Source organism: Canis lupus, chromosome 25 (assembly GCF_011100685.1).
Source record: "Canis lupus familiaris isolate Mischka breed German Shepherd chromosome 25, alternate assembly UU_Cfam_GSD_1.0, whole genome shotgun sequence".
Classification (NCBI taxonomy): domain Eukaryota; kingdom Metazoa; phylum Chordata; class Mammalia; order Carnivora; family Canidae; genus Canis; species Canis lupus.
The window spans coordinates 49,827,861-49,841,017 of record NC_049246.1 but is presented as its reverse complement, the minus strand read 5'-3'; the positions used below and the strand labels follow the sequence as shown (position 1 = coordinate 49,841,017).

The following is a 13,157-nucleotide window of genomic DNA, read 5'->3' as shown; positions in this document are numbered from 1 at the left end:
TCTGTTTTGTGTTTAATCCGCTGTTGGGAAGAGAGTCCATCTCAGTCTGGCAAGAGGCACTGGGTTGGAGCCTGCTGGGCACTGGGCTGGGGACTGCGCATTTCAGCTGCCAGAGGTGTAGCTCTGAGAAGCAGATTTTGGCCAGCGTTACAGTGGACACGGGATGGGGTAGGAGCAAGTACACGTGGCCTTTTGGCAAAACTCAAGTCTTGTCTGGAGCTATTCTTATTTGAGGATGAATGAACAGAAAATCCCCACATGGGGTCTCCCAGAATGTGGTGAAAAAGGAAATACCTGGAAATGCAGAAGACGAGTACGCCTCTGAAAGCAGTTCACAGTCAGAATCAGAAAACAGAAATTTCAAAAGACTCTGGTGGTGAGAAGCCATGGCTCTATGGACGGGCGAGGCAGAGGGGGTGTGTGAGCGGAGGAGAGAAAGGAATGGCTTGTGCAGGGAAATGGTTGTAAACGGGGAGTCTGGGGTTTAGTTCAAGTCGGTAGTAGAGGCCGTAAGGAATCAAACTGATGCCGTGGAAAATAGCAGCCGTGCTGCGGGGAACATAGTTGAGAAGATGCCCAGGAATGCCAGGTAAACAGCAATGGGCCAGTGGCAGGAGAGGCAGAGATGAGGGGGGATGCCAGCCAGATCAGGGCGGGTCACCGAGGAAGCCAGAACAAGTTTCCCCATAATAGTAATCCCAGCCCTGTTGAAGAGCATTCTCTGGAGCAGAAAAGAGACCTGTATGTGTTGAAAGATTCATGTTTGGAGCAAAATAAATGAGAATGGGCTCTTGTACCCTCTGGCAACATTTATGAATTTCAAGAGGAAAGAGGAAGATTCTCGTAGAATCCAGACTGAAGAAGATGGCAGCAGCAGCAGCATCCAAGCTCAGTCCCCCGGGGTCAGCTAGGCAAGAGATGTCCTCAAGCTGGACGTGGGGTTTCGTGCCGTGCCGAGGGCGGGGCCGGGTCTGAAGGTTTCCAGGGAGAAGTTGCTTGTGTCCTCAGACTTTTATACCCAGCCAAGCTGTGACCCACAGGAGCCATCTGCCATTTGCAAAAGGAACAGCTTACCTTGTCTTCAAGACAATGGTCTATCTTTCTGCTCAAGAGATAGAGTGAAAAGTTCGAACGTGAGATAAAATGTCACTGTGTTTCCCGAGGAAACAACCAGATGCAGGACAACAGTTGTGAGGACATCGCTCATGGCGTTACGGATGACGTGTCATGGAAACCACTGAGATGGCTAGTCTGCAGGGCAGTCCTTCTCCTGGCGCACTGGTTAGGGTTCTCTGAGTTTCAGCAACAGGCAAAGGAAGGATCCTTGAATGATTTAATGAAGACCAGGAATCTATCACATCATGACAGAGGCCTCAGCGGGGAGGGGTAGGGGGTCAGGGTCAGTAGATTTTCCATCGTTACAGCGTTCTTGGTTTGTTTCTACTTTGTGATGGTGGAGTCACGGGCGAGTGTGTAAGAGCTCATCCATGACGCCTCCATAGACACACGGGCCGACACGAGCCGGTTAGGGGTTCTCGTACATGTCTCTGGGCGGCTGTGTTCTACAGCAGACGGCGGTCTCGGGGAGAGGATTTGATGAGCTTGGCTTGCATCCTCTGTGCCCCAGTTCTGAGGACGGTGCCACCTGAGGTGGGGAGGCAGCCCCTGGGAGGGGGGAGGCAGGCGGGCAGCCTCTGCCGCACGTGGAATAGGAAGCAGCCTTGGACGTGGTGGTACCGTGAGTTGCCGGTGACATCGGAACATTCCTGGCTCTAGCACCCGCCCAGAGAACGGGGTACACGGCTGTAGAGCTGGTGCTTCGTGTGGGAAAGGCAAAGAGAAACAGCATGGACACAGGTCCGAACGGGACTGAGTGTTGGCCCCGGTCACGGCGTCCTGGCGGACTCGAAACACTTAGCGGTGATGAGCACAGATGCTTTTATAGTGAGGAACGGGAAGCACACCGGGAGGCCGGTAACCATGGAGCAGGGGCCCGGCGCGGCGGGGGAAGCCGAGTGGAGGCCGTGGCCACAGGGGTGCGGACGTCTGGGCCTTGGCCGGGTGGGGGCGGGCGGGCTGACAGCCGCGGCTCCGTATCGTGTCTTCACACCTGCTTGCTAGCAAAGCCCCCAAGTGGTTTGTGTCGGCAGAACCGATCCCACACGGGCCCGTTTGCACACCCGTGATAAGATCAGCGGGCACGACCGCGTTGTTTCTGTGGTTAGAGTCGCTGTCCCCAAGAGCCGTCCCCCCGTCACTGACACCGCTCTTCCTTCTCTCACCACGCAGGTCACCTCGTGAGAGCCGCGGAGGAGCCCTGCCCGCCTCTTGGATGCCTCGGCCTGCGCCGCGTGGTCGGCAAGACTGGGGGTTCCCGAGGCTGCGCGCCAACACTCCCTGCCGCTGCACTTGTATGTGTCCGTGGAACTTGGGGGCTCTTTGGAGCTGTCGTTTACGTGGAAGTTGTGAGCCGCTTTGAGCCGCTTAAAGGAGTAGACGCTGCTAGCAATGAGCTCCCAAAGCCATCCAGGTAAGGCGAGGCCCGCGCTTCTCTTGGCGGCCAGCACCGCTCTCCTCTAGAAGATGCAATCGTGGGACCGCTCTGGCTCGCCGCGTGGCCACTATTGGTTTATGACCACTGAGTGTAGATTAGACTGTGGGTTCTTCATCTCGGTGGTTTGGGGTCATGTCTTTGGCTTCAATTTGCATGCGGCCCAAATGGTGTGTGGTCTCCATTGATGCCAGGGGAGGAGACTTGTACTTACGAGCAAGGTGACGTTTGGGGCCGTCTATGATTTGGAGAGTTATTTCCTCATTCAGTTTCTTTGTCCTTGAGGGAGCCTGTGGGGTGGAGTGTTTCTGTGATGGGGCCTCTGGGTCAAGTCTAAGAGGCAGCCTCCGGTCTGCGTCTGCCTCGATGGCCTCGGGAGTCGCCCCTGGTGTTGTGCTTTGTGTTAGGCACTGCACAGAGCATGTGGCCTGCGTGGAGCCTTCAGGGTGCCCTGCAAATCCCAGGCCTGGAGGAGGAAGTGACTGGTCTAAGGTCAACAGACCTAGTAAGTGGCCAAATGGATTGATTAGAAACCATGTCTGTGGGGCTCTGAGCCTCAGAAAGGTGTCCCGGGCACACACATTCGTCCCCTTGCAGAGCCACAGTGCATGTACCTGGTTAAGGCCTGGAGGGCTGCCTGGCGGGCCTGGCCTCCTGCGGAACCAGTGCCGTCTGCCGCCCAGTGCAGCGTGGCCTTTAAGGGCCCTTAGCTGTCGGGTCTGCCCTGCATCCATGTGAGGGAGAGGTGGTGGCTGGCCCGGACAGATGCTAGGTGTCCCAGTGGCACCGCATCTCCATTAGTGTGCCTGGGGCCTGGCCCAGTGCCGTTGGGCAGAGGTGTAGGGTCTAGGTGTCTGCCTTTGGGACTGCTCCAGAACATTCTCACACCTTCCTTTGGCTCTGATCAGAGCTGTCAGAAGCTCCAGAGAGCAGGATTCCCGGTTATATTTAGATATGAAAGCTTTATTGATTTAAATTGTTCACGTATTGATTGATACAAAGCATAAAGCAAAATTAAGCAGTCTGGATCGAAGTGTGTAAAGTAGACCCGGAGTGGTGGCCAGCTCTCCTCCTGCTCAGAGCGCGGCCGCCGTCGCGTTGGGGGTGTGTGCCTTGTTCCTGTGTGTAAACACAGGGGGGCGTGGGTGCAAACGTTTGAATAGAGTGTAATCATTCCATATGTGGGGTTCTGTGTTCTCTTTCTCTGCTTTTTTTTTTTTTTCTTCGTTTTAATGTATCATGAGTGTCTTTTGATGCCGGTATGTATATAAATCTAACTTATTTTTGATAGCTTACTGATGGATGGTTCTGTGGTTGCAGCACTGTTTGTAGCAGCCCCAAGTTGGCATCAGACAATCAGCGTGGGTGTGTTTTGCACATACACTCCTGCAAGTGTCTCTATCCACTTCTCCCGCCAAGAAGTAGAGTCGCTGGGTTGGGGGGCGTGATCGGCGGGTCCACTGTCACGTGGCTCCAGGCCTCCAGGCTCCGCGGTCCCAGGTTCCCTTGTCGGTTACAGCTTATGACGTATGTTTGCCCCAGCGCTGGGTGGGTGCAGTCCGTCCCCTGCTGTCAGCGTGCTGGAGGACGGCGACTGGGTTTACATCACCGTTCTGCACGGTTCTGCAGAGACGTGGCCAGATCTGGTCCACGCCACCCACGCATCTGGAGAGAAAGAGTGCTCTTTTGTTCTTGTGTCTGTGTCGGAAGAAGTCTGCATGCGCCGTAAGTTTCCTCACTCACACGTAGTGTGTACTGACACGCGTGTGTGCTCGGTGGGCTGTTTACGCGCACACGCTAACTTCACCCGCTGATGGAGCTCCCACAGCTTTACTCTTTTCTTGGTGCTGTTTCCACAAAAATGTGCAATATTCTTTGCATTCCTGGCCATTTTCTGCTTTATGTATTTCAGCGTGTTTTCCTGCATTTAAAAATTAATGACTGTATGTCTTGGTGGTTCAGTTCTCTTAACAAAATACGTAGTATTTTTCTTCATTTAATGCGTCTTTGCCCAGAAGTTTATTATGTCTCTTAAGAGCAGTCGTGCCCGTGGCTTCTTCAGCTGACCAGCATGTGTCTGCACACTCGCCTCCGCCTCCCAGGTTCTCCTTCCGAGAGCCTTTGCCGTTTACGTGGAGAATTTGCCCGCTGGTGTTCGCCGCCGTCGCTGCCCCCGTCTGATGCTGTGTGTCGTGCCGTGGGGCCGCCGTGGGCAGGGCTGCCGGGTGAGCCCGAGCCTCGCCCCTCCTGGTCGGCGTGGACGTGCATCGTGGGGTGGGGTGGGCCTGTGCCCTGCGCCCCTGGCCCCGTACCTGGCAGCGTGGTGGGCCGTGAGTCGGGCTGAGCTGTGGCTCTCTCTGCTTCTCTAGCTGCCGCCTGCCCGGGTCGGGGGCTGCCCGCCCTCCTTTTCCTGTCACTGTGATCCCACGGGATTTGTATTTTTCTAGGAGGTTCCCCCCCTCCAAGTTTCTTGTGTGTTGGTGCTGCTGTTTTGCCATGATCTGGCTTTGCTACAAACCCTTTTGTCTTTTTATTTATGTCGGTTTTAGTGGGTTTATGGGAAGAAGGGAAATAACAGTTCAGATTGCTGCTTCGAATGGGAAACTTCTAGGTGTTCTGTGTCACTTTTCCTGCACCCGAGGGGCCGAGTCCTGTTTCTGTGCCTGTGTCTGCTGCTAAGAGGCACAGCACTGAGACTCCCTGGCTGGGTGTCCGCCTCCCCGTGCTCCCCTGGGGCCTGCTGCGCGCCCCGCCAGGCCAGGGACAGCCCGGCTGCGTTTGGTCCCTCGCTGTGAGCTGGCTTTGCCCTGATGATAAAATGACCCTTTTGTTTGATGTGTGTGATTTTTTTCTTCCCTGTTTTTCTTTAAAACTCCCTCTGGTGTTGGGTGAGGTATGCATTATGATTTTATTGCTGTTCTTTCTGAACTTTGCCAGAGCCAGGCCCTGGTTCTCTGACGTAAAACTGTTAGCTGTTGGGCTTTTATTGCTCTGAATAACTATTCCTAATGATGTGAGCAGCCTGCGGAAAGGCCTGGGTAATCCGGCCTGCAGGAACTCCTCTTTGATAGTGAGGAGCTTGAGAGCAGGTACTGAGATATTAGGTGTCTTGCTTAACTCGGCGCGCTCAACCGTTCCCCGTGGGGGATGTGCCGAGACCGGTCAGGATGGGCTCCCCGGGACATGCGGCGTCTGCGTGGGAGGCGAGTCCCTGGTACGAGACCAATGGAGGCTGGACTCGCGTGGGGGCCTCGCTCCCGGTCCACCCCTGGGAGCCCGCCGTGGAGTTGCGAGGACTTGTGTGTGGTCTTCCAAACCACGCTCTTGCTAGAAAACCGGTTGAGCCGGACTGGAGTGGAGTAACTCAAGTGTCCTATCTCTCCCTGTATCTCTGTGAGAGGGTGTACAGTATTTAGTTAAAAAGCGGGAGAACTATTTTGAGGAAGACTTGGGTATTTAAGATCAGTGTTTCAATTTGGACCACTCTTGGATTTCTTAGTATTTGGTTCAGTGTGAAATCCCCCGTTCCCGTAAAAGCAGCTAAAAAGTCCGTGTTAACAATAATTTAGTGATCAGTGAGTTTCGACATAGTCTGATTTCTTCAAACTGTCGTAGAGTTCGAATCCTGAAAGTCTCCCGGGACGAGGCTGTGCCTCCCGCCTGTCTGAGCTGGGGCTCTGGGATTCCTTTATCTGCACACTCTGCTCTTCCTCTGTTTGATCCTAAATCTCTTTGTTTCAGCCAGTTTGGCTGCCAAGGTTGTTATGCTTTAATATAGAAATTATCTCAGAAGGGAACATTTATTTGTATGTCATTTATATCATGCTTTGCAATGATTGAATGTCTCAGGAATATTACAAAGTTTTGAGGGGAGGAAATGAATTTTGAGGACACGTAATTAACGCAGGGAAGACACTGATCTGGAGCTGCTGGTGACAGACGGGCCGTGGACCCGGAGCAGCAAGGCCAGGCCGCACGAGGCGGGTGGTGGGAGCCGGGAGTGGCCTCGCAGGGGGCCTGGGCAGGCCCTGGCGTGGGCTTTCGGGAGGGTCCTGTGTAGGCAGCAGGTGCAGCGGGCCAGTGGGAGCCCTGCAGCTCAGGGCAGGGGGCAGGGCCAGAGGATGGGAGCACCAGTGACGGGGAGGAGAGCTCCTTCAGGACCTGGGAAGGCGGGAGAGCCCCCAGTGGCTGATGCATCGGGGCGAGGGCTGAGGTGTGGAGGCCTGGGCAGGGGCAGCAAGACGGGCCCCCGGGACATGTGGTCGGGGTGGGGGGAGTCGTAGACGGGTTCCCAATGCCAGGCCGAATGCAGGTATGAGGGGGTGGGGGCAGGAGTTGCCTCAGTGGCTCCAGCTGGCGTTCAGATGGGAGGTCCTAGCGCCTCCTGTACTTGCCTGCTTTCCGAGGGCCCCGGTGTGTGTCCCGGCAGCAGCGTGTGCCCACCGGGCCTTCCTGGAGCGCCCGGCATGAGAACATTTGCAGCTCTTGAACCGCCACCATCCCCGGTCCCCCATGCTATCATTATCCGGGATCTCAATCAGTCAAGGTTTGTTCTGGAAATGATGGAGACATAACGACTTCTTTTTCAACCTACTTTTTTCCCTTTTTTTTTTTTTAATCCTCAAATTGTGTTTTGTCTTTTAAAAATCACGAATACTCAGTCGTTATGAAGAGCTCAGAAAATTCACTGTCAATGGAGCATTGATGGTTTGTTTTGGCAATTCTCTGAAAATTCTTATACAGTATGTGGAACATTTGCATTTATGTCCTTTTTTTCAAAGCCGCCATTGTAGAAATGCAAATTTCGGAGTTCTGAGATGTTGAATGTTGGATGATTAATGATATTGAAATTTAAGAATGAACTCGCGGTATGTATTTGACATAGAAAACCCAGTGCGAGAATGATTAGGAGCCATTGAGCGCAGCGCGCAGTGGAACAGAAAGGGCGTCATTGAAGCGCTCGGCGGCGGGGGCAGGTCCGGTGCGGACAGGTGTGCAGGTGTGCGGCCACCCCCAGATGCGGCTGCGCGGGGCCACGGATCTGGCTCTGGTGGACTGTAGACGTTTAAAACTTAGCAGTAGTGACAAATCCATGTTGGGTTCCTTGCGAGCCTCATGTCAAGGCATGTCATGCTTTTAGGATGCCGGAGGGAGCAGCGTGGTCGTTTTGAGTCGTGCTTTGCACCTGTTCTGTTTGAGTTGCACGGTACCCCTGTGAGGTGAGCTAGCACCCCGTGATTCCTGTATTGTAGACGAGGAGACCGGCATTTACTGCTGACTTCATGTCAGGCAGCTAACAGGAGGCCAAGCTGGAACCGGAATTGGTCGTCTGCCCCTGGGGGACGGGCGCCCCTGTGCAGCAGACGTGGGTGCCCTGGACCCGGTCAGGAGTTGATCCACTGACGTGCATGAGCTCCCAGGCCGTGTAGTACGGTTCATGTGGTGAGAGGAGGTGGGCTGGGGCACGGAGCCCCCCGAAGGGATGGGTGAGGTCAGGACAGGGGAGCCGGGTCAGAAGGCAGGGCCCGAGCTCACCTGCCCAGGCGGGCACAGGTGGGCTGGGCCGAGGGGCCTGGAGGGGAGAGCTTGGTGCGGCGGAGAGAGGAGACTGGGAGCAGGGAGATGAGTGTGGGCTCTGGGCTCTGGGGCAGGAGGGGTGACGTGGTCCTAATAACCTTGGTTCCGGGACCCTGCGGGTGCCGAGAAGGGGTTGTGTGCCCTCTCCTGGGACACACGCTTTGTGTTCTGTTGGTTTAAATGAGTGTGGTTTTGCCACAATTAAACTTGGCTTTGGTGTCCCTTGTGATGTGTCTCGTGTGTATTTCTGGACTTTTTCTGAGCTTCTCTTTGCCGGTCCTCAGAGACTGGGACCGGAAGGCTGACTGGGTGACTGGCGGACCTGGTTAATTTGGGAGATTTGGGCTGGAACTTTTCATTTTACTTCCACTTAAGAGACTTTTATTTGCTTATTCCATGATAAAAAGTAGTCACTTCTAGGAAAATAACAATTAAGAGAAATTTACATCTAACAGGCACACTTTGAGGAGCATATCTGGCTTTGTGTTTTTAAATTGGTTTGCTCTTAGCCACTTAATCAGTAAGATGTTGGGCATATTGCCCTTTAAGGAGCGATAAGCCGTGTGTGATGAAGAGCAGCCTTATGTTAGCTCGCACCGGCCCCTCCCTTCATTCCCTTTCTAGAACACAAACAGAAAAGATAAGTTCTGCCTCTCGGGTCGCGGATTGAGGGCGCCGGCGGATGGGAGCCTGTCGGGGGCGGGGAGCCGGGCGGGTGCTCCCCAGGAGGACAGCCACGGGTTCGCGGCTCTGGTCATCTCTCTGGGTCGTAAACCCAGAGGTTCGAGGGTGACCTTTGTCCTGTTGGACTTCAGGCTCCCTGTCACCCTGGGTCCTTATCACCCCCTCCTCCGCCCTGTGTTCCTGCTGCTGTCCCTTGAATGCCAGGATCCCGACTTGGGGCTGCAACATTCCATGCTGAAATGCAACTTCAGAGTTTTGGGGATTTTCCCCTGAGAAACAACGTGCTGCCGCGTTACCACCATTTCCTCACTTGCACCAATACCGCTCCCTCCTGAGAGGGGGTAGGGGGTAGGCGAGGCTGCTTGAGAAGTGATAGGGTTTTTAAAATAAAATTCATAGTCGTCTTATATCTAATTCTTCCATTTCAAATAACGTTTGTAAAGAAGTATGTAGGATTGGTTTAAGCATCTTGATGTTGAGTGTTGAGAGGTCTCTAACGGAGGAGTGTGTTTTCTGCACGAAACTACCTTCCACGGCCCAAAGGAGCTCCTTCTCTCCCTGCCCACCTTCTGTGGGGAGGATTACTTGTCCTTGATGAGCCGTTCCTCCCGAACTTCTTGGTTGGTGGCAGTTTGTTCACTTAATTTTTTTTTTTTATTTTTTTATTTAAGATTCCATGTACTCATTCATGGGAGACAGAGAGGCGGAGACACAGGCAGAGGGAGAAGCAGGCTCCCTGCAGGGAGCCCGATGGGTGACTCGATCCCAGGACCCCGGGGTCACGCCCTCATCCCTGAGCTGAAGGCAGATGCTCAACCGCTGAGCCCCCCAGCTGCCCCACTTTTAAAAACTTTAAACTCTGGGCCATGTTTTCCAGAAGGCCCCTCCTTCAGACCCGGTTGTTGAGGGCTAAAGCCAAGAGGAAACCTTACATTTTAAGAGCTGAAGATTATTCTGTTGTGGTTTGTTTGCATTTGTGGCCAAAGTTTATTCCTTTCAAAATGTATATGAATTTTCTTAGGAAATCGTTCGTAGGAATTGGGCTTAATAACCGTGTTTCTCATCGACTGGTCAGTTCAGTGGGATTTGTGAAATGCTGTTGGAGTTCCAGAGAATTCCATGGGGCCCGCGGACAGCTCACCGAGGTTCCAGGGCGGGTGCAGGTAGTGGAACCCTCCCTTCAGCTCAGAACAGCATGTGCAGGGCTCTTGACGCTCCTCACGGTCCGTTCATGTTGATCTAATCCAAATCGGGGCCCGATGGGCCGATTCTTCAGGCCACATCTCCGCGTCCCCCCGGGGGGCTGACGTACAGAACGCAAAGGTGCTGGCCGTTCTTCGGTGCTCGGAGAGCTGTGTGGCCCGGTGCCGTCTCGGCCTGCACACCCGCAGTGCCCCGTGGCCGTGCCAGGGCACAGGCGCTCGTCGTCCCGGGGGCCCGCGTGCGCTCCCACGGCGCCCACTGCCTCCGTTTAGTCTCAAGACAGGACCAGGGAAGGGGAGGAAGGCGGTGTTCACCGATGTCTTTCCCGGGCACTAGTAGACAGAGGAGGTTTTAGGAAGTCTGAGGAGGCGCTGGGGAACTGGAGAGCTGGGAAGCCAACATTTTCATTGGGAACAGTCACACCGGCCGCCCGCCCTTGCCTGTCTCTCTGATTTGCTGCCTTCCTTTCCTCCCCTCCTCGGGAGCGTTTTGGGCAGCGCAGTTCCTCTTAGGGGTGTGGAAAGGTGGGTGGGCCCGCGTCCACGCGCGCCCGTCAGCCTCTCCGTGGCCGGCACGGCCCTGGCTCTCGGAAGGGCTGGGGGCGTCCTGGACGTGAGGGAGTGGCAGCGCCCGGCAGGTGACAGCCACAGCCCGGAGCCGGGGGACCGCGTGTCCTGGACGGCCGCCGAGCCCGTCCCAGCGCAGCCGTGTCAGAGAGGACGACGCTGGGCCGGGATGGGGGGCTTCCCGCTCTTGCTTGTTCCCTGGTAGGGTGCCAGCCTCTTCGTGCCCCATCCAGATACATCCACGCCCAGGGGCCAGTGCCTCTGTTGAGGTCACACTCATGCAGCCTGGGAGCCCTGGCTGGATGGCGACGCTGACTTTCTTTGCTCTTGGTCGGGCTTTCCTTGAACTCTCCAAGGGGCCACAAGACGTGATGCTTGAGGACCACAGGGTAGGATGTTTGTGTTTGTGGGTGTTCTTACATCTACTGGTTGTACATGGATCCTGTTATGTGTGGATTCGGTAGACCGGTTGGCGTGGGTGCAGCGTTAATTGTAGCTCGTAAGGAGGTGGCATTTGTAATCCTTTCCTAGTAGGTTTTGGGGGACTCTGGGCCGTGTGCGTGCGTGTGTGTGTGTGTGTGTGCGCGTGCGTGTGGTGCTGTGGGATGAGTCTGCTTTGGCTGAAGGATATTGTTTCAAACATCAGTACCATCTATGAGAAGAAAAGAACAATTTGTGTCTTTCTTGTCTTGCTTAAATTGCCTGAAAGAACATCATTTTAGCATTTCACAACAGTTTCCAGTTCTGAGCTCTTTGGGCGTCCACTGGGGGATGGGCAGGGGGAGGGGCAGGGTGAGCACCGGGCAGAGGCAGCTCTGTGTCCACTGGCAGCTGGTGCCAACTATGCCACCTACGCCCGAGGAATGTCTGTGGGATTTGTTGGCCTGGCCTGGTTGTTCGCTCATGGTGGGGCCGTGTTGCCTCGTACCAGGCCCTGGCCCTTCAGAAGGGCACCTGGCTTTGGTTTTTGCCTCCAACACCTGCATTGTGGTTTCATGGTTTCGTAGACGGTGGCAATATGGCAGGTAGGTAGGTGATCTCGTTCGTCCTCCCTCGAGAGGCCTGCACTGCGGCACTGGGGTGTAGGGTTCCAAGTAGGGCAGTCGTGTATTTAGTTCAAACCAGGCCCTTTTACAATAGAAAGGGGATGGACGTTCATGATAACCTGGGCCTGGCCTGCCACACCTGGGTGGGTGGCCATCCTCATTCTTACCTGGAGGAGTTGGATCCAAGAGGGCAGCCAGTCTTCACCTGGACAGGAGGAGGCAGGTGGCTCAGTGCATGAGTTCCTATATTCATTTTGAGACATGGCTTGAAATCGCTAACCGAGATAACATCTTTACCATTGTTTCCTACAAAGCCAGGTTCTGTATTTTCTTGTTTTACGTAAACTAAAAACATAGTTTTCACAAGTTTTTGTTAAATACAGGTTTCCTGTGCCTTCACAATGTTTTTTGGAAATTTTTCAAGTCGATGCTACACACTTGTTCTTGTTGGAAACAAAACTGTCGCAGAGAAGCTGAAACCAAGCTTGGGCAGACTCTCCATGTGGGAGGATGAGCTGGGAGGCTCAGGCCATGCCTCGCGTGGCCCAAGAATCCTGCTCCAGAACCTTCTGGCTGTGGGTTTTGAAATGTTCCCCATGACTGTGTCTCACTTTTGCCTTGGATGCTTATGGAATCTTCTGGATCCACTGAGCTGAGAATCTCCTTGAACACAGTGGTCTCTGTCAGTTGGGAAGTCCATACAAATCCCATGGCAACCCCCGCAGATTTAGAAAACTGCCCAAGAGAAAGGATAGGAGTTCACTTGCTCCTATTTTTATATAGTGGTAGGTGAATCTTGAATATCCGCTTCTAGTTCTGGATTTAGAAGACAACCATGAATAGACTTTGGGTGTGACGGTTACTCAGCAGCATTAGAAAATCCGGGCTGTCGGACATTTGCGTTTGGGGAGCTGACGGTCAGGCCCGGGAATCACAGTGTGCTCGGCCCGGGTCGGAAAAGGCATCACAGAGCAAGGGTTTCTGGAGCTTCGTGAGCGAAGTGAAGCGGGGGCCCAGGTCAGGCTCGGGTCAGGGGAGGGGGTGATGGGAGGAGGCCGCCTGGCCCGGCAGAGGGAGGTGAGGGTGGTGGGGAGGAGACGCAGCAGGCCTGGGGATGCATCAGCTTTGGGCTGCAAGGGAGGTGCCCTGGAGGGTCGCAGATGAACTTGCCTGGGGGCGGAGCTGGGGACAGAGGGGGGACAGATGCGGCCGGTGGCGTGGACCAGCTGGGAGCAGAAGGAAATCTCTGCTGTTTCTGGAATCGCCTCTTCTCTGTGAGCAGCCTGGCGCCGGCCGGTGCGTGGGGCGAGCCTCACCTTCCTCCAAGGCCGTCCCTGCGCTCAGGCCTCTGCTCAGACCCATTTCTGGTTCTGTTCTCGAAGCAGCCCCTGGGATTAAAGGTCTGAGGGGTTCCCTCCCCTTTGTCATCCCCCCCCCCCAGGAATAGCGGTGACCTAACCAAGCCAGTGTTCCTGGTTCTCCGTGGTCACTTGTCCGAGCGCCCGGGCCCAGGCGGGGACGAGCCCCAGG

General features: G+C 54.8%; 1 protein-coding gene across 3 annotated transcripts in view; it reads left to right on the top strand.

The window, feature by feature from the left end:
* HDAC4 (histone deacetylase 4) overlaps window positions 1-13,157 on the top strand; it is a 272,461-nt gene that overhangs the window by 28,897 nt on the left and 230,407 nt on the right. For 2 of the 3 annotated variants that reach the window (XM_038574380.1, XM_038574379.1), the window contains exon 2: window positions 2,290-2,530. In XM_038574380.1, the coding sequence (XP_038430308.1) occupies window positions 2,509-2,530 (22 nt within the window). In that variant the 5' untranslated portion in view covers window positions 2,290-2,508. Of the gene's footprint in view, window positions 1-2,289; window positions 2,531-11,486; window positions 11,607-13,157 lie in introns of those variants that run through there. The other variant, XM_038574382.1, reaches the window with a different exon arrangement.